This window comes from Dendrobates tinctorius, unplaced genomic scaffold, assembly GCF_039654945.1.
Source record: "Dendrobates tinctorius isolate UK_male_01 unplaced genomic scaffold, ASM3965494v1 ptg000155l, whole genome shotgun sequence".
Classification (NCBI taxonomy): domain Eukaryota; kingdom Metazoa; phylum Chordata; class Amphibia; order Anura; family Dendrobatidae; genus Dendrobates; species Dendrobates tinctorius.
Genome location: NW_027361822.1, coordinates 4168413 through 4188505, shown reverse-complemented (window position 1 = coordinate 4188505; position 20093 = coordinate 4168413). Strand labels below are relative to the sequence as shown.

Below are 20093 nucleotides of genomic sequence, written 5' to 3'. Positions count from 1 at the left end.
CCATGGTACCGCAGAAAACGTTATCTTGTCCCACAAAAAAATAGCTGCCATACAGTGTCATTGGTGAAAAAATAAAAAAGATATAGCTCGCAGAATAAAGCAATGAAAAATAATTATTTTTTATATAAAATTGTTTTATTGTATAAAAGCGCCAAAACATAAAAAAAGATACAAATGAGGTATCGCTGTAATCGTACTGACCCGAAGAATAAAACCGCTTTATCAATTTTACCACACGCGAAACGGTGTAAACACCCCCCCACAAAAGAAATTCTTGGAATGCTGGTTTTTGTTCATTCTGCGTCCCAAAAATCGGAATAAAAAGCGATCAAATGTCACGTGCCCGAAAATGGTACCAATAAAAAACGTCAACTCGTCCTGCAAAAGATAAGATCTCACATGACTCTGTGGGTTAAAATACGGAAAAATTATAGCTCTCAAAATGTGGTGATGCAAAAACTATTTTTACTATAAAAAGTGTCTTTTAGCGTATGACAGCTGCCAAACATAAAACCCAGCAATAAATAGTAAATCAAACCCCCCTTTATCACCCCTTAGATAGGGAAAAATAATAAAATTTAAAAAATATATTTATTTACATTTTCCCATTAGGGCTAGGGTTAGGGCAAGGGCTAGGGTTAGGGCTGAAATTAGGGTTAGGGGTGTGTTGGGGTTAGGGTTGGAGTTAGAATTGGGGGGTTTCCACTGTTTAGGCACATCAGGGGCTCTCCAAACGCAACATGGCGTCTGATCTCAATTCCAGCCAATTCTGCGTTGAAAAAGTCAAACGGCGCTCCTTCCCTTCTTAGCTCTGCCATGCGCCAAAATAGTGGTTCCCCCCCACATATCAGGTATCAGCGTACTCAGGACAAATTGCACAATAACTTTTGCAGTCCAATTTCTCTTGTTACACTTGGTGAAATAAAAAAAATGGACCTGAAGTAATTTTTTTTGTGAAAAAAAGTTAAATGTTCTTTTTTTTTCAAAAAAATTCAAAAAATTCCTGTGAAGCACCTGAAGGGTTAATAAACTTCTTGAATGTGGTTTTGAGCACCTTGATGGGTGCAGTTTTTAGAATGGTGTCACTTTTGGGTATTTTCTATCATATAGACCCCTCAAAGTGACTTCAAATGTGATGTGGTTCCTTATAAAAAATTGGTGTTGTAAAATTGAGATATCGCTGGTCAACTTTTAACCCTTATAACTTTCTAAAAAACTTTCTAAAAAAAAAATTTTCATTCCAAAACTGTACTGATGTAAGGTAAACATGTGGGAAATGTTATTTATTAAGCTTTTTGAGTGCCGTATCTCTTTGATTTAAGGGCATAAAAATTAAAAGTTGGAAAACTGCAAAATGTTCAAAATTTTCGCCAAATTTTTGTTTTTTTTCCACAATTAAACGCAAGTTATTTGAATGAAATTTTACCACTATCATGAAGTACAATATGTCATGAGAAAACAATGACAGAATCACCGGGCTCCATGGAAGCGTTCCAGAGTTATTACCTCATAAAGGGACAGTGGTCAGAATTGTAAAAATTGGCCCGGTCATGAACGTGCAAACCAAGGGGTTAAAAATATATTTTGTCTTCGTTGCCTAATGGCACAAAATTCTGTGACACACGTGTGGTGTCAATATGATCACTGCACCCCTAGATGAATTCATTGACAGTCGATCTTTATAAAATAGGGTCACTTATGGGGGGTTCTGCTGTTCTGGCACTTCAGGGGCTCTTCCAGTTGGTCATGGCACTCAAAAACCAAAGCAGTAAAATCTGCACTATAAGGCTGGTTTCACATTTGCGCTTTTGTGCGCAGCGCATCGTGCGCACCCGTGCGCATGCGCACTGCGCACCTATGTTTAACATGACGTGCGCATGGTCTTGCGCACACTTGCGTTTTCGTGCGCATGCGTTTTTTTGTCTTTTGCGCCAGGCGCGCCAGACGCAACATGTTGGATTTTTTGGTGCGCCCTGTCTCGGCAAAAAAACGCATGCGCACGCTTGCGCACGGAATGCGCACAAACGACACATTGAAGTCTATGGTAACGCATGCGTGCGCATGGTCTTGCGCACGGTTGCGTTTTTTTGCGCATGCGTTTTTGAGTGAAACAAGTCTAGAATGTTCTCTAGAAAATGGAAAAAATGTCACACCTAAAAACACATGTGCATAAAAAAACGCAAACGCATGCAAAAACGCATGTAAAACGCAAGCAACGCTGCGTTTTTTTGACGCATCAGCGTGCGCATGACGTTAAAAAAACGCGCGTTTGTTTTGCGTTTTTCTTTGCGTTTTTTATGCGCCCGATGCGCTGCGCAAAAAAACGCTAATGTGAAACTAGCCTTATATGGCAGTTCATCCTTTATGAACTTTGCTGTGTGTCTGAAAAGTAGTCCCTGATGACATGTAGAGTATTGATGCACTCAGGAGAAATTGTACAACAAAAAAGGTCCATTTGTCCATTTTTTACTATTAGCCCTTTGAAAAATTAAAAACTTGGGACTAAAACAACATTTTAGTCCGGATAAAAAAATAATTATTCTTTCTTCATCGCCCAATGGTTCTGTGAGGCACATGTGTCAACATGCTCACTGCACCGTTATATGAATTAATTGGGGTGGGGGGTGTAGTTTGTAAAATGAGGTCACTTATGGGGGGTTTTCTGCTGTTTTGGCACCTCAGGGGCTCTGTTAATGAGACATGGCACCCTCAAACTTTCACAGCAAAATCTTCACTCCAATATGGCGCTTCTTCCCTTCTGAGCTTCACACTGTGCCTCAAAATTAGTTTTGACCACACATGGCGGATCGTTGTACTTCGGAGAAATTGCACCGGAAATTTTGGGGTCAATTTTCTCCTGTTATCCTTGTGAAAATAAAAAATTTGGGGCTAAAACAACATTTTTGTGGGAAAAAATAATATTTTTTTCATTTTTACAGTTCAACGTTGTAAAATTCTGTGAAACACCTGTGGGATCAACGTGCTCACCACACATCCAGATAAATTCTGGGAGTGGTATAGTTTTCAAAATGGGGTCACACTTGTGGGGGGTTTCCACTGTTTAGGCACATTAGGGACTCTCCAATTGCAACAAGGCATATGCTAATGATCTCAGCCAATTTTGCTTTCAAAAAGTTAAATGGCGCTCCTTCCCTTCCAAGCCATGCCGTGCTCCCAAACAGTAGTTTTCCACCACATATGGGGTATCTGTGCCCTGAGGAGAAATTATATCATACAACTTGTATGGTGGAATTCCTCCTATTACCCTAATGAAAATGCTAAATTTGTCGCTAAAACATATTTTTTGTTGGAAAAAGTAAAAATTTTCCTTCCATATTGTTTTAATTCCTGTGAAGCACCTGAAGGGTTAATAAACTTTTTGAATGTGGTTTTGAGCACCTTGAGGGGTGCAGTGTTTAGAATGGTGTCACTTTTGGGTATTTTCTGTCGTATAGACCCCTCAAAGTGACTTCAATTGTGATGTGGTCCCTAAAAAAAAGTGTTGTTTTTTTTTTTAAACTTTTGTTGTAAAAATGAGAAAACGCTGATCAACTTTTAACCCTTTTATGTTCCTAGCGAAAATGTATGTTTCCAAAATTGTGCTGATGTAAAGTAGACATGTGGGAAATGTTATTTATTAATTATCTTGTAGGACGTAACTTTCTGATACAAGGGAATAAAAGTTTGGAAATTGCAAAGTTTTTTCAAAATTTTCACAAAACTGCCGATATTTTTATAAATAAACGCAAATCATATTGAACAAAATTTATCACAAGCATGAAGTACAATACGAGTATATCATGGAAAAAAAAAAACCTTCTCAGAATCATTGGGATCCATTGATAATGTTGACCATACTGGTTCTGGCATGCCAAGGTAAGGAGGCTTATTTGCAGTGAAATGCTCCTCTCCGCAAGGAGAAACGTTACCACTTAGACCTCAGTCCAGAGCCTCTCACCTAGCCAAATCAGTTCTCATACTTTGCACTGACGAGGGCAAATAGCCCGAAACACCGTGTCTGCAAATTGAGATTCTGATTTGAATTTTATCCTAAGACATATTTCATTGTGACTTGCAGGGTCGCTGCTTCCAATAAGTGGCGCTATAGAGGTAAGTCCTCGCTGAAGAGACAATTTGTGTATGGGATCTACAGACTCATTCCAGAGATATTATCTCATAAAGTGACGCTGGGCATGAAGGTGAAAACAGGCTTTGGGTGTGAAGGGGTTAAAAATTGTCTTATCAATCTTCTTTGGTTCAACAAATACATCCCCCTGGCCCCTGTAAACCCCTCCTTACCCCACACAGAAACTTCCCCTCATCCAGCACCATGACAACCAGCACAGCAGGGTCCGGCATACACTGAGGCCCCTGATCATGTGACCCCTGACTCCTCCCCTCCTGTGACCTCATCCCAGGTCCTGTGCGCACAGAGCAGCCATATATGTGGTGTGCGGCTCTGCAGGTGGAGGTAGGTGCTGGAGATTCCCCATTACTGGCGGGGGCAGGGGACATTAACCCCCTCAGTGCTGAGCCTGGGATAAATCTCTGTGTGTGACTATAATTGGACTGTGTGTTATACCGGGGGCAGGACGGGGCCATGACTGGATGTAGTGATCATGTGAAGCTGGTAACAGCTCCGGAGATTTCTTACACGGGATCTTTATGATGTTACATCGTCATCTTCTCCCCATTCAGGTCCCTACAGTATCGGATCCTCTCAGTGGAGATCTTCAATATAAGAGAATTCTCCTGAGTGACCCTACAAGGATGGATAGGGACAGGGACAAGATGGCAGAGAAGATGTTACACCTCACCCTAGAGATCCTCTTCCGGCTTACTGGAGAGGTGAGAGATTCTGATGACGTCACATTACATCATTCTTATCTATGGGAATAACAGATGGACAGAACTGGAGAGGTGAGGACTCTGGAAATGTCTGTAGTGAGGTTTATTAATGTGTCTCTCCATAACCAGGATTACACAGTAGTGAAGAAGACCTCTAGTCAGCGCTGTCAGGCCCCTGTGTCTGAGGGATGGGGAAGACCCCTGAGCCCAATCACGGGGCCTCCACCTCACCCCCTGATACATGAGGACATCAATGACCAGAAGATCCTAGAACTCACCTACAAGATGATTGAGCTGCTGACTGGAGAGGTGACACTGCTGGGAATGCTGGGACATTATACAGTAACGCTATGGAGGGATCGGGGGGATGACGGTATCATTGTATGTGTCAGGTTCCTATAAGGTGTCAGGATGTCACCGTCTATTTCTCCATGGAGGAGTGGGAGTATTTAGAAGGACACAAAGATCTGTACAAGGACGTCATGATGGAGGTTCCCCAGCCCTTCACATCACCAGGTAATAGACAGGACTAAATACACACGGCCTATAATTATCTGTATGTAAAGAATGAATTCTGTCCCTGTATGTGTTTCCTCCAGTTCTATCCAGTGAGAGGACAACACCAGAGAGATGTCCCCGTCCTCTTCTTCCACAGGGCTGTAAACAAGAAGATCCAAATGTTCCTCAGGATCATCAGGTAGATGCAGAGAATGTGCAATATAGTCTTAAACAGCGATGGTGTTACTAGATTTTGATGGGCCCTGGTACAAGATATGGACCAGGCCCCCCACCCATCCTGGTATATATGTCCCTCATCCTGGCCTCATATATACAGGGTAATTATAAAAGATTCATCGGGTTTCAAAGAGGTTTGTTTCATAATGTATTTCATGCACAATAGTGAATAGCACATGATAACGAACATAAACTCTCCAAGTTTAGCACATAATGTTTATAAATGTTGTATGTTTCCTCCTTTTGTCACATGACACACATCAATGTGGTAATCCAGTTCCACCCAAACCCGCTGCAGCATGTCCCCGCCGATGGTCATTGGAGCGGCGGTAATGTGATCTCGGAGCTCATCCAGTGTTGCTGATAAAGGCAGCACATAATCAGTGTCTTTGACATACCCCCAAAGGAAGAAGTCACACACTGTCAGATCAGGAGACCGGGGCGCTATTTTCTTGCATAGTCATCATTTTGGGATCTGATGCTGCCCTGCCACCTGGTGAGTCACAAGGGAGTCTCAAACTCTGAGATGTGACCTTTTGATAAGTTATTATTACAAACTGGTGACATTTATATCTTTGTAGTAATATGAATGCAAAACCAGATGAATCTATCATAATCACCTTGTATATATCCCTCATTCTGGACCCAATCCTGGTATACATATCCCCCATCCTTCCCTCCGCTCCCCTGCCGGCAGCTGACTTCAGCGTTTCAGCGACAGGAGCGCATGATGACACTGCTATGCTTCATAAGTCATGTGCACGCTGATGTCAGCTGCTGGCCTCTGATTGGCCGCCAGTGTATATTGCCGCGTACTGACCGTACTGTTCTCTAAGCCACAATACACTTCAGTTGAATGCGCATCCACAGACACACATGCAGTTGAACATTGTTCTGTCATCGGCTGGGCCCCCCCTGCATGGTCCCGCTTGCAAACATGCTTCCCAGTGATAGGGTGAAGCCTGTGAAGGTCTTGTGTTCGGTCTTGTTTTATCCACCAGTATTATACACTGAATGGTCGATTTATTAGAGACACTGAAACTTTTCTAATGGAAAGTTTTGTGAATGGAAATGTGACCAGTGACTCCAGAGTGCAGCAGGAAATCCAGTGATCACTTTTCTGTGGATATTTGGAAATGTGAATCCACATTATAATGGGAACATAAAGTGATGTGATCGACTTTGAACATTTATTACATACAATGGTGTTGAGATTATACTGAGAATGTTGGGACTGACGAAAAACATCCAACAAAAACCGATCCTATGTATACAAGGAACTCCTCAATTAACCCCCGGAGGTATTTTCGTGTTTGCGTTTTCGTTTTTCGTTCCCCTTCTTCCCAGAGCCATAACTTTTTTATTTTTCTGTTAATATGGCCGCGTGAGGGCTTGTTTTTTGTGGGCCGAGTTGTACTTTTGAAGAACACCATTGGTTTTACCATCGTGTACTGGAACACAGGAAAAAAATTCCAAGTGCGGTGAAATTGCAAAAAAAGTGCAATCCCACACTTGCTTTTTGTTTGGCTTTTTACTAGGTTCACTAAATGCTAAAACTGACCTGCCATTATGATTCTCCAGGTCATTACGAGTTCATAAACACCAAACATGTCTACGTTCTTATTTATCTAAGTGGTAAAAAAATTCCAAACTTTGTTAAAAAAAATTTCGTCATTTTCCAAGAGCCGATCTCGGGTAGGGTGAGGGCTTATTTTTTGCATACCGAGCTGTCGTTTTTAAGTATACCTTTTTGGTGAAGATACGATCTTTTGATCGCCCGTTATTGCATTTTAATGCAATGTCGCAGTGACCAAAAAAACGTAATTCTGGCGTTTTGACTTTTTTTCTCGCTACGTCGTTTAGAGATCAGGTTAATCCTTTTTTTAATTGATCGGGCGATTCTGAACGTGGTGATACCAAATATTTGTATGTTTGATTTTTTTTTACTTGTTTTATTTTGAATGGGGCGAAAGGGGGGTGATTTGAACTCCGCTACATACAGGTGATGATCAGTTCGCCTATATGTAACTGAATTACTTGCTATGGGCGCCGTCCATCGGGCGGCACTCGCTGCAAGCTGGCAGTGACAACCATAGAGGTCTCCAGGAGACTTTTGGTTGTCAGGCCAACCCACCGGTGACCCGCCATCACGTGACGTCAGACACTGGTGGGCGGATTTCAATCGCAATTGCCAGAAGCGCATGTTAAATGCCACTGTCAGCGTTTGACAGCAGTATTTTAATGAGTTAATAGCCATGGGCGGATCGCGATTCCATCTGCGGCTGTTCTGGGCACGTGTCAGCTCTTCAAACCAGCTGCCATGTGTCGGGAAAGACGTGGGCTTACCGCTGGAGCCCACATCAAAGAGAGGGAGTCCAACTGCGGCGTACTATTACACCCGATGTCGGAAAGGGGTTAAAGAAGTCAGAGGGGTTTGTCAAGAGTCGTTATAAGAAAAGGCGGTGCACAGTCATGTCCTGCAGCTGAATACAATGCTGGATCTACAACTAAGGTGTCTGAATAAACAGCTCTTCAGCACAAAACCAAAATTACAGGCCTAGCTAAAAGGCACTTCCTAACATCGACTGTAAACCTATAAAAACTGGGAAGTCAATGCCAAGTATATAAATAAATAAGCTTTATTTAACATAATAAGGTAAAAAATCTGATTCAATGGAGGTACGGGTACAAAACAAGACTACAAGCATCAGATAAGTATATAAACAAGTGGCTCAGATTACCCCCCTGAGAAGAAGCAAACGCAAAACGCACGTCGGGGACCGTGACTACACCTCAGGTTATGTATCTTTGAACTGGTATCACCTATCTGTCAACTTCTGACCTTGTATGGCTTTACGCACTGGCAATATGCTACACAGGTCTATGGTTTAATTTGCCTAACATTATGCAAATGGGATTTACTCTCTTGTTGCCACTAACTGCTGCTAATAGCTTTCCATATGCACATTAATATGAAGATATATTGTTACAGTTTGTGCACTTTATATGTCTGTCAGATGGTCATATATTTTATGATGCACTAAGCTACTCAATACTGACCTACTGACTTACAGCACTAAGCACTTTATTAAATGGAAAATATTTGAATAATATACGGTATATTTTTTTCAAATCACTTTCATGTGCATTTAAATTTTGAGCAGGAGTTGAGTGGTCTGATATACTTTACTTATTGGTTAAAGAAATATAGTTGAGGTGACTGCGCCACTTGTTTATATACTTACCTGATGCTTGTAGTCTTGTTTTGTACCTGTACCTCCATTGAATCAGATTTTTTACCTAATTATATTAAATAAAGATTATTTCTATACTTGGAATTGACTTCCTAGTTTTTATAGGATTACAAACTCTTAAGCCCGGGAGCTTACCTAGGCTTTGTGGCCAGTGGTCAACTAAGTTCATCCTTTTCTGGCAGAAGGACACTTACGGCAAGACAATGCTCGATGCCACAATGGTCATATAACCATGGATTGCTTCCAGGAACATGACTGTACATGTTTTCTTGCTTACTCGGCCCTTAAAGAGTTCAGTTCTTAATCCTATTCTGATTTACAAGCAAGCATGAGTTATTCCGAGGACGTCAGTATCTCCATATTTTGGCAACTAGGAAAACCTATCCTGCTCTCAAGGGATATTACTGGTGCAGAAAGATTAACACTTATTGGAATTGACAACATAATAATTTGCTGAGGATCTGAAGACCAAAAGAGGTTCAGCGTGCTACTAGACGGGTGTCTCTAATAATGTGGCCTTTCAGTGTACGTTTTATACTTGGTGGAGATGACAGGATAAAGCTGATCATAGACATTAGATGGTGTCTGGATCTTCTCACAATTTTCTGGTTATGGAGACTGCTGGATACAATTAGGATCCGACAGGTTGGATTTATACAGGAGACCTGCAGCTATTTTTTCTGATCTTTTAATTCATTTCTCACGACTTTTCCATCTATCTGTGACTTTTACAATATTTCTTTCAGGGTAAAGATCTGCCCCATAGTAATACTACAGAGACATATGTGAGGGGTGATGAGCGGTGTAAAGAGGAGATTCCTACAGATAACAGCACAGGTGAGAAATGACCACTAAATGCAGAGGAGTCACAGATTCTACTCAGTCACCAGATTGTAGAAATAAGTTTTAATCTCTTTAGGGTCTGTAATATTGATGTGTGATTGGACTGGTAAAAAAAATTGGATGGCCAAGTTACAAATTTACGCACAAAAATACAGAAGAACAGCTCATGTGATTGCAGGTTTAGGACCCCTGAGGTGCTAAAAAATATTCTGCCACTCCTGAAAGAATTAGGTAAAAAACAATAAAATATTTCCAATAAAAATATCAGGTCACCAAGCAGAAACCAGTCCCTCATACAGCTGCAATGAGGAAAAAATAAGTTATGAGTCTCAATAAATGGCAACAGATACCAATATTTTTCTTTTACAATCCTACAAGTTTTGCATCTCTGTAATTTTTCTGACCTTTCAAAAAGGAGAAACGGAGTAAAATGCTACAAATGGTAGTGGCGGTATGTACAATATATTGTAAGTGACTGGCATATTACCCTTAAAGAATATATCAAGCCCCCAACCAATAAAAGTCAGACTAGATTGACACCGTGTGGACAGTCGGAAAAACCACAAGCCTCAACAACCAAAGAAAGAAAAAGCCGACCATATAGTCCACAAAAGAATAATCTTTTAATTTTTTTTTTAAATTCTTCTGACCTACAGGATGATGTTGCCAGGTTATTTTTACAGTAAAATTAACTCAAAACCCAAACGGCAATGGAAAAAATGATTTTACTGTTTTCCAGTTTGTTGTATGACAAAATGAATATTCAAAACGAGAATTCATCAGACAAAAAATAATTATGCCATCACATGGAAAAATAGAAAAGTTATGGCTCTTGGAAGAGGGACGAGAAAGAAAGTGCAACTGAAAGTGCAAGAAAGAAATTTGCCACAAAGGAATTAAAGAAACATTTATTTATTAAGCAACTTTTTTCCTGCCAACATCACAATATAAAAACCTTCAACACATAGTGGATGAGAACAATAAAGAATGGTGGGCGTATATTGGGGCTGTCATGGTTTGAGGTAACAAAATTACCATCAAGTGTAGTTACCGATTTCCCAACTTTTGGCTTCTTTATTACCTGTTTTTCAGTAAATTTTATGATAAAGTGAATGGTGTCATACAAAGCAACAACTCATACTGCAAAAAAAAGAGAAACAACTGCCCTCATGACATCTATATTGTCAGGAAATTGAAAAAGTGAGAATGAGAAGGAAAAAAATGTAAATGCAAAATCAAATGTAGGCTGCGTTCTTAATCTCTTAGGCTGGTTTCACACTTGCGTTTTTTTGCGCTGCGTTTTTTCGCATAAATGCGCATGCGGTTTTTTCCCTATACTTAACATGGGTGCGCATAGTCATGCGTTTGTATGCGTTTGTATACGCATGCGGTTTTTTGTAGTGTGTAGTTTTTTTCTAGTGTGGTCATGCGCATGTCAGCGCAAAAAAAGCAAGCGTTTTTTTTAAAAAACCATGCGCAAAAAACAAGAAAACGCATAAAAAACCGCATGATATGTTTTTTATGCGCGTTTGCACTGCGCACGGAGCGCAGCGCAAAAAACGCAAGTGTGAAAGTAGCCTTAGTGACGGGGCCAAATTTTTCAAATCTGACCATTGTCACTTTATGTGGTAATAACTCTGGAATGCTTAAACATATCCTATTGATTTTGAGATTATTTTTTTGTCGTGACATAATGTACTGTGCTTATTTATAAAAATATCAGAACTTTTTACAAAAATTTCAAAAAAATTGCAACTTTGAATCAATATCCCTTCAATCCAAATAGTCACACTGCATAAAAACAATAATAAGTAATATTTCCCTCATGTCGGCTTTATATCAGCACCATTTGAAAAATGTTGTTTTATATTGTTAGAATTTTAGAAAGTTTAAAAATGTAGCAGTCATTTTTCAAGGAAATGTACAAAACTTATTTTTTTTGGGACCTGTTCATTTTTTAATTGGGTGTTTCCAATATGTAGGACCCCCAAAGTGATACCACTTTAAAAACAGCACCTCTTAACATATTCAAAATTGCTTTCAGTTAGTTCATTAACCCTTCAGGTGCTTTTCCGGAATTAATGCAATGTGGTACGACAGGAATTAAGAACTTTCTTTTTAGCATCTAAATTTTGATTACTTTTGAACAGGCTGGCAGACTCTAAGGCCGCTATTTGGTCATGAATCACCATTGCAAACATCAGGACCACACGATCAAGATCTCAGGGTGCCGATGGGGATCAAGAAGGAGCCCCCACACTCTTTTAACCATCTAGATTCTGTAGTCACTTTTTACAGCAGTATTTAAGGGGTTAAATGGCTTTAGTCGGTGCCAACACTGATCATGGCTGATGCCGAAAGTTGTCAGCTATACTGTACAGCTGACAGCTGCTCGATTGTCACCCATTGGGGCATGCTAGTCTCTTATATTGCAGGTCAGTAAAAAGATGTATTGGTGGTCACTAAGTGGTTACCGTAATTTCTGAACAGGTTTTATTGGCCTGTGTTTTGAAAATATTGTGCCTATAAAAGCTCCGTTGCCACTGGTAGCACACACACACATATACCGTATATAGTCGTGTATAAGCCGAGATTTTCAGCACTTTTTTTTTTTTTTTTTACTGAAAACACCCCCCTCTTGGCTTATACACGAGTCATACACCAGATAGCCACAATAGAGCAGAAAACATCATACTCATCCTCCTGGCGTCTGCATATCAGGCTCTGCTACATCTCAGTCCTGGCGTCTGCTTCTCAATTTCCTGTCTTCTTCCTGTGCTGTCATGTGACACCGCTCATTAAAGTAATGAATATGGATGCATCTCCACTCCTATAGGAGTCATGAACTCCAATCTGATTCGATATGGATATTCAAAAACATTTAACCTACTGGTATCTATTTTCATTTTTGAAATTTACCAGTAGCTGCTACATTTCCCACCCTCGGCTTATACTCGAGTCAATAGGCCACTTATAAGATCTGGGCTGGAGGAAACGGACCGGACCTCACTACCTTTCTGCAGTCCATTTAAAAAATAAAAGCCCATACCGGGTTTTCCTGAACAAGCTCCTTGGTCAAAATAACTTGACCAGGTTCAAACTTACTTTTATTCTGCCTTGTGACTCACAGGCACCCTGCTGTCACCACAAGGCACTCCAGCGGATCGAATACACTTCTGAGTGCATCCTGGGGGACATATAGCGACCCTCACATATGACACCGGTCACTGCCTCATATATAATGGCTTTCTCTTTATGATATTGATATCTTTATTATAAGCATCCAAGCCACCATCATGGATGTAACAAGGAGTATCCAGGAATACATCAGAAAAATGGCACCAAAAGAGGAGATGGTGAGAGAATGCCTAAGGCAGCAAAAACAACAGAACTGGAAGGAATGACAGGAGCATGGGATGTACCATCGACAGATAATGGAGGTGGCAGACATGGAGAAAAACTACCAATGGCTGGAGAAAGCTGGACTACGAGACAGCACAGAGGCACTAATCATAGCGGCACAAGAGCAAGCACTAAGTACCAGATCCATAGAAGCAGGAATCTACCACACAAGACAAGACCCAACAGACTATGCAAAGAAACCTCAGAAACTGTCCAACACATAATGGCAGGATGCAAAATGCAAGCAGGAACGGCATATACTGAACGCGACAACCAAGTAGCGGGAATTGTATACAGGAACATCTGCACAGCATATGGGCTAAGTCCCCCTAAGTCCAGATGGAAAAACCCAGAAAAAGTGGTGGCAAATGAAAGGGCCAAAATCCTGTGGAACTTCAAGATCCAGATGGTGTGGGCTAACCAACCAGACATTGTCATAGTAGACAAGGATCAGAAGACAGCAATGATAGATGTGACAGTGCCAAGTGACAGCAACAGCAACATCAGAAAGAAGGATTATGAGAAGCTGGATAAATACCAGGGCCTCAAAGGAGAACTGGAGAAGATGTGGGAGGTAAAGGCAACAGTGATTCCAGTGGTGATAGGAGCACTTGGAGCAGTGAACCCTAAGTTGGAAGAATGGCTACAACAGATCCCAGGAGCAACATCTGGGCTGTCTGTCTAGAAAAGCGCAATGCTGGGAATAACTAAGATCCTGCGCAGAACCCTCAAACTCACAGGCCTCTGGTAGAGGACCCGAGAATGAGGAAGGACAACAAAGCACCCCCATTGGGGGATGATAATGAAGATAAGAGACCACTGCACAGTTTTATAAAAATCTGCTTCTCTACATGTCTGGCAGCCATTCCCTTCCAGTGTCAGTTGAATTCCAACCAGAGTACACCTCATTCTACTTAATCTGCTTCTGATTAGATAATCACCTGAACCAAATCTTATTTAACAAAGGAAACTAAAAAACTCTGCTGTGGTGTTCACAGTCCTCTTGTAATAGGACAAGCTCGATGGCAAGACAAGTGCTAGTAATATCCCAAAAGTAAAAGGAATGAAAAAATAACTTTTAACCATGCTAAAGGAGTTGAAAAGAAGTCTTGAGTGAGGAAAAGAATTCTGGCTTTACTAACAGAGGAATACAGTGAGCGTCATGTTGCCTCCATCCTTAAAATTTCTAAGATTGCAGTCCATTACAAGCTACAGACCGGCAGAGGGCGAAAGCGACTCTCCACTGACCGGGATGACCATCATCTTATTCGAATCATAGAATCGTAGAGTTGGAAGGGACCTCCTGGGCCATCTGGTCCAACCCCCTGCTCAAAGCAGGATTCGCTAAATCATCCCAGTCAGATGTCTGTCCAGCCTCTGTTTGAAGACTTCCATTGAAGGAGAACTCACCACTTCTCGTGGCAGCCTGTTCCACTCATTGATCACTCTAACTGTCAAAAAGTTTTTTCTAATATCTAATCTGTGTCTCTTCCCATTCAGTTTCATCCCATTGCTTCTAGTCTTTCCTTGTGCAAATGAGAATAAAGTTGATCCTTCTACAATGTGACAGCCCTTTAGATATTTGTAGACAGCTATTAAGTCTCCTCTCAGTCTTCTCTTTTGCAAACTAAACATCCCCAAATCCTGCAACCTTTCCTCATAAGACAGGGTTTGCAGACCGGTCACCATTCTGGTCGCTCTTTTCTGAACTTGCTCCAGTTTGTTGATGTCTTTTTTAAAATGTGGTGCCCAAAACTGGACACAATATTCCAGATGAGGTCTGACCAAAGAGGAGTAGAGGGAAATAATGACTTCACGTGATCTAGACTGTATGCTTCTGTTAATACATCCTAGAATTGCATTTGCCTTTTTTGCTGCTGCATCACACTGTTGACTCATATTCAGTCTGTGATCTATTAGTATACCCAAGTCTTTTTCACATGTGCTGTCACTTAGCCCTATTCCTCCCATTCTATATATGCTTTTTTCATTTTTATTGCCCAGATGTAGTACTTTGCATTTCTCCCTGTTAAAAACCATTCTGTTAGTTGCTGCCCACTTCTCCAGTTTATTTAAATCTTTTTGAATCCTCTCTCTCTCTTCTCTAGTATTAGCTATCCCTCCTAGCTTTGTGTCATCAGCAAATTTAATCAGTTTACCCTCAATTCCTTCATCTAAATCGTTGATAAAGATGTTGAACAATACAGGGCCCAGGACAGAGCCCTGTGGTACCCCACTTGAGACATTCTTCCAACTGGATGTACAGCCATTTACGACCACTCTTTGGGTCCGATCACTAAGCCAGTTATGAATCCACCTAACAGTTGCCTTGTCCATTCCATACTTAGTCATTTTTTCAATAAGGATTGTATGAGAGACTTTGTCAAATGCTTTGCTGAAGTCAAGATATACTATATCTACAGCATTTCCTTGATCCACCCAATCAGTGATACCATCATAGAAGGAAATTAAGTTAGTCTGACATGACTTATTAGTTAGAAACCCATGCTGACTCTGTTTAATCACTTCATTCTTATCCAGGTATTGACATACATGTTGTTTAATAATTTGTTCAAAGATCTTTCCTGGTATAGAAGTCAGACTCACCGGCCTATAGTTGCCTGGGTCCACCTTCTTCCCCTTTTTGAAGATAGGAACAACATTTGCTCTTCTCCAGTCTTCTGGCACTTCTCCTGTTCTCCAAGAATTTTCAAAGATTATGGAGAGGGGTTCAAAAATTTCTTCTGCTATCTCCTTCAGTACTCTGGGGTGTAATTCATCTGGACCTGGAGACTTGAATTCATTTAGGTTAGCTAAGTGTTTCCTCACTATCTTTCTGTTTATAGACATCCTGGATTCTTCTATTCCCTTAATAGGACAGTGAATAACAGTTGATGTTGCATTTCCTTTCTGAGAGAAAACAGATGCAAAATAGGAATTTAAAAGTTCAGCCTTCTCAACATCCTGTCTTACCATTTCATCATTTTCATCCTGTAAAAATCCTATAGCATCTTTGACTTTTCTTTTACTTTTGACATATCCCCAAAATCCTTTATTATTGCTTTTGACATCTCTTGCAAGCCTCAGTTCATTTTCAGCTTTAGCTAATCTGATTTGTGCCCTGCAGGTTCTGCAGACAGCATTATATTCTTCTTTAGATATGCCTCCCTCTTTCCATTTTATAAACATTTTTTTCTTCCTTTTTAGCATGTGCTTAAGTTCTGTGTTCATCCATCCTGGTTTCCTTAAATGCTTCCTATTCTTCCCTCTTTTCGGAATTGTTAACAACTGTGCTTTTAGAATTTCATTTTTCAAGATTTCCCATCCTTCCTGGACATTTTTGTCTTTAAGGATATCCAGCCATTGGATCCCTCCAATTCTCTTTCTGAATCCCTTAAAATCTGCCTTTCTGAAATCTAACCTTGACGTCTGAGTCTTCACAGGTCTTCCACCTCTAGTAATCCAAAATTCTAAAATAGCATGGTCGCTACCTCCTAGGGTCCCAGCCACTTTTACCTCCTCAACCATTTCCTCCCTGTTTATAAGGATTAGATCCAAGGTAGCAGTTCCCCTTGTTTTCTCCCTTACCTTTTGGAAGATAAAGTTGTCAGCAAGAGAGGATAAGAATTTCCTTGACCTGTTAGTTTTGCCTGAGAGAGATTCCCAACAAATGTCTGGATAGTTGAAATCTCCCATGACAACTATGTCATATTTTTTGGAGAACTTGGCCATCTGATGCATAAAGAGTTCATCTATATATTCGGCTTGCACAGGCGGCCTGTAGTAAATGCCTACAATGGTGTCCTTTCCATTGTTCTGTCCTTGTATTCTTACCCAAACAGTTTCCACAGAACTCCCAGTCTCTGAAGCTTCAATCTCTGTGCAGATATACGCATTTCGAACATACAATGCGACACCCCCTCCTCGTTTATCAAGTCTGTTTCTTGCAAATAAGTTGTATCCTTCTAGTCTTGTATTCCAATCATGTGTATTGTCCCACCAAGTTTCAGTGATTCCAATTACATCATATTTCTGTTCCTGTGTTAGTAGTTCCAATTCTCCTTGTTTGTTGCCCATGCTTTGTGCATTAGTATAGAAACATTTTAGTTTGTGATTGGTTTCTCTTTCTCCAATATTTTTATTAATTAGATTCTTTCGTCTTTGTTCTTCCTTTCCACTTCTAATAGCAGAGTTCTCAATAGCATTTGTCAGGTGTATGGCTTTTTCTGGTCTTTTGCTTCCCTTCCCATGTTGTTCTAGTTTAAAGCTCTCCTTACAAGTGTAGCAAGGTGACTTCCAAATACATGCTTTCCAGTCTTCGTAAGGTGCACCCCATCTCTAGCAAGTAGTCCATCATATAAGTAGTTCACTCCGTGATCCAGAAATCCAAATCCTTGCTGACGGCACCATCGACGTAGCCAGTTGTTCACCTGCAGAATCTTATTCCACCTCCTTGTTCCATGGCCATCCACTGGGAGGATGGAAGAGAAGACCACCTGCGCTCCCAGTTCTTTCACTTTCTTGCCTAAGTCTTCAAAGTCTCTGCAGATGATTTCCAGGTCGTTTCTTGCGGTGTCATTTGTCCCCACATGTAGTAGCAGGAATGGGTAGTCATCTGTAGGTCTGAAGAGTCCTGATATCCTGTCAGACACATCTTTAATTTTTGCACCTGGAAGACAGCACATTTCTCTTGTAGTTATATCCGGTCTGCAGATAGCGGCCTCTGTTCCTCTCAGCAGGGAATCCCCCATGACCACCACTCTCCGTTTCTTCTTCACAACATTTTTCTTTCTCCATCCAGGAGGACTCTGAAGGCGTACAAGGTTGCTGTTTGTTGGCAAAGTCTTATCCTGATGTATTTCTTCATCGTTTTCCTGCGTGAGAGCCTGGTACTGGTTTCTGAGCAGTATGGGTGCTGACTGCCTCCTGATCCTCCTGCTTCTCTGGGTCACATGTCTCCATTCCTCTGTTTCTTCAGGTGTACTTCGAATTTCTTCTCTTTCTGTAACATGAAGAGATAATTCTGCTCTGTCCAAGAACTCTTCACCTTCCTTAATGATCTTCACTGAATGTCACTCAGCAACTGCAAGATGACATCAAGTGACCCACAAAAGGAATGGCAAATGGCAGCTGGGGTGAAGTGCACAAATGTTTGGTGTCAGGTACACTGAAACATGGACCTATAAAGTGGCAAAGTGTAAGATGAAAAGAGCAGAAATCTAATGGTCTAACATAATGTATGAGTCCCTGCTTTGATATGTTCTGTTGCCACCAGTTACTAATTGAATTTTAATACAATTTGCATTGAAATGTTATAGAAAGTATAAATATTATAATTATTAATCTAATTTCATCGTTATTTTTTAATTTGCATTTTATTCATGGCAGATGACTGCACCAGCCGAATGGGGACACATCTTACATTTTCAGATTTGACGGCGCATGATCATACAATCACACAGGATACATGTGAAGAACATGACAATATCCCAGATTTATCCTCAGCCCTTCACAGTAAAGATCTACCATATGATCCTTTTGAAAAGCTTCTATCTTCTGATTCATCACAGACTATTAAGCAAAACAAAAATAACAGAATTGGTTGTGAACATCAAAGAGCTCACACAAGAAAGAAGCCATATTCATGTTCAGAGTGTGGCAAATCTTTTACACAGAAATCAAATCTTGTTGCACATGAGAGAAGTCACACGGGGATGAAGCCGTTTTCATGTTTAGAATGTGAGAAATGTTTTACAGTTAAATCAAGTCTTCTTAAACATGAGAAAAGGCACACAGGTGAGAAGCCATATTCCTGTTCAGAATGTGGAAAATGTTTTACACAAAAATCGTATCTTGTTGCACATGAGAGAAGTCACACAGGGGAACAACCTTTTTCATGTTTAGATTGTGGAAAGTGTTTTACATTTAAATCAAGTCTATTTAAACATGAGAAAAGACACACAGGTGAGAAGCCATATTCATGTTCAGAATGTGGGAAATGTTTTACACAAAAATGTTTTCTTGTTGAACATTGGAGAAGTCACACAGGGGAGAAGCCATTTTCATGTTCAGAATGTGGGAAATGTTTTACACAAAAATCAAATCTTGTTGCACATGAGCGAAGTCACACAGGGGAGAAGCCATATTCATGTTCAGAATGTGGAAAGTGTTTTACAGAGAAATCAAGACTTGTTAATCATCAGAAAAATCACACAGGTGAGAAGCCATATTCATGTTCAGAATGTGGGAAATGTTTTACAAGGAAATCACATCTTGTTATACATGAGAGAAGTCACACAGGCGAGAAGCCTTATTCATGTTCAGAATGCGGGAAGTGTTTTACACAGATATACTCTGTTATCACACATCAGAGAATGCACACAGGGGAGAAACCATTTTCATGTTCCGAATGTGAGAAATGTTTTATAAAGAAATCACATCTTGTCACACATCGAAGAATTCACACAGGGGAGAAGCCGTTTTCATGTTCTGAATGTGGGAAATGTTATACAGTGAAATCAAGTCTTGTTACACATCAGAAAACTCACACAGGGATAAAGCCATTTTCATGTTCAGAATGTGGGAAATGTTTTACACAAAAACACCTACTTGTTAAACATCAAAGATCTCACACAAGGGAATAGCCATATTCATGTTCAGAATTTAAAAAATGCTTTGTAAGTTTTAGTATATAGACAATACCAGGGAGGCTTGCAGTACAAGATGTAGTTAAATAAATATTATTGGGCCTTTTACCTATGCAGAATCTGTTTCCCCGCCTCTCATTCAGCAAACAAACAAATACAAAAATTGTGGGTATCACATGTTCACACTATTTCCCTCCTATGGCAAGTAACGCCTTCCCCGCCCCTCAAAAGACTTACTGGGTCCAATTAAACTTACCAGAGATATACTTGTAAAAGGCATTAGACTATTTTCTTCATCCTAAAGCAAACCCCTATAGCAAGACTTCAGCCATGGTTCTTTGGTCACATCGGTGAGCCTGTTCTG

General features: G+C 40.5%; 1 protein-coding gene across 1 annotated transcript in view; it reads left to right on the top strand.

The window, feature by feature from the left end:
- LOC141051168 (uncharacterized) overlaps positions 1-19848 on the top strand; it is a 255536-nt gene extending 235688 nt beyond the window's left edge. The window contains 8 exon segments of the mRNA XM_073548033.1: positions 4079-4110; positions 4624-4848; positions 4978-5157; positions 5241-5364; positions 5448-5545; positions 9584-9674; positions 18471-19717; positions 19719-19848. Of these exon segments, the coding sequence (XP_073404134.1) occupies positions 4079-4110; positions 4624-4848; positions 4978-5157; positions 5241-5364; positions 5448-5545; positions 9584-9674; positions 18471-19717; positions 19719-19763 (2042 nt within the window). The 3' untranslated portion in view covers positions 19764-19848.
- The last annotated feature ends 245 nt before the right edge of the window (positions 19849-20093 follow it).